Source organism: Pterocles gutturalis, unplaced genomic scaffold (assembly GCF_000699245.1).
Source record: "Pterocles gutturalis isolate BGI_N339 unplaced genomic scaffold, ASM69924v1 scaffold20215, whole genome shotgun sequence".
Taxonomy (NCBI): Eukaryota; Metazoa; Chordata; class Aves; order Pterocliformes; family Pteroclidae; genus Pterocles; species Pterocles gutturalis.
This window is the reverse complement of record NW_010138723.1, coordinates 2,013-2,303: the sequence shown is the minus strand read 5'-3', so window position 1 is coordinate 2,303 and position 291 is coordinate 2,013. Positions and strand designations below refer to the sequence as shown.

Here is a 291-nt window from a genome sequence, read left to right as displayed (position 1 = left end):
TGTGTGGCTGCACTGGGCTGCAGTGGGGCAGATGCAGCTGCCCCCCAGGAGAGGGCAGATGGGGGCCAACACTTCTGGAACCAGTAATCTCACATAACGGGGAAGGGATAGGAGCAACCACAGAGATCTGGCACCATCCCCGTGCCAGGCACCCAGCCCTTCCTATGCCCCTTGCTCCCCCAAAAGCCCTGCAGCAGCCCAGCGAGCGGGGCCGTGCCCGTGCCTCCTCAGGGCGACGGTGGGGGGGAACTGCCCCCCAGCCCAGCCGCGGTGTTGGGGCAGGACTGCCTG

General features: G+C 67.0%; 1 protein-coding gene across 1 annotated transcript in view; it reads right to left on the bottom strand.

The window, feature by feature from the left end:
* Nucleotides 1–227: 227 nt before the first annotated feature.
* Nucleotides 228–291, bottom strand: part of LOC104468851 (POU domain, class 5, transcription factor 1.1-like) — a 1,435-nt gene continuing 1,371 nt past the window's right edge. Inside the window, 1 exon segment of the mRNA XM_010083118.1 lies at nucleotides 228–288. Within this exon segment, the coding sequence (XP_010081420.1) occupies nucleotides 228–288 (61 nt within the window).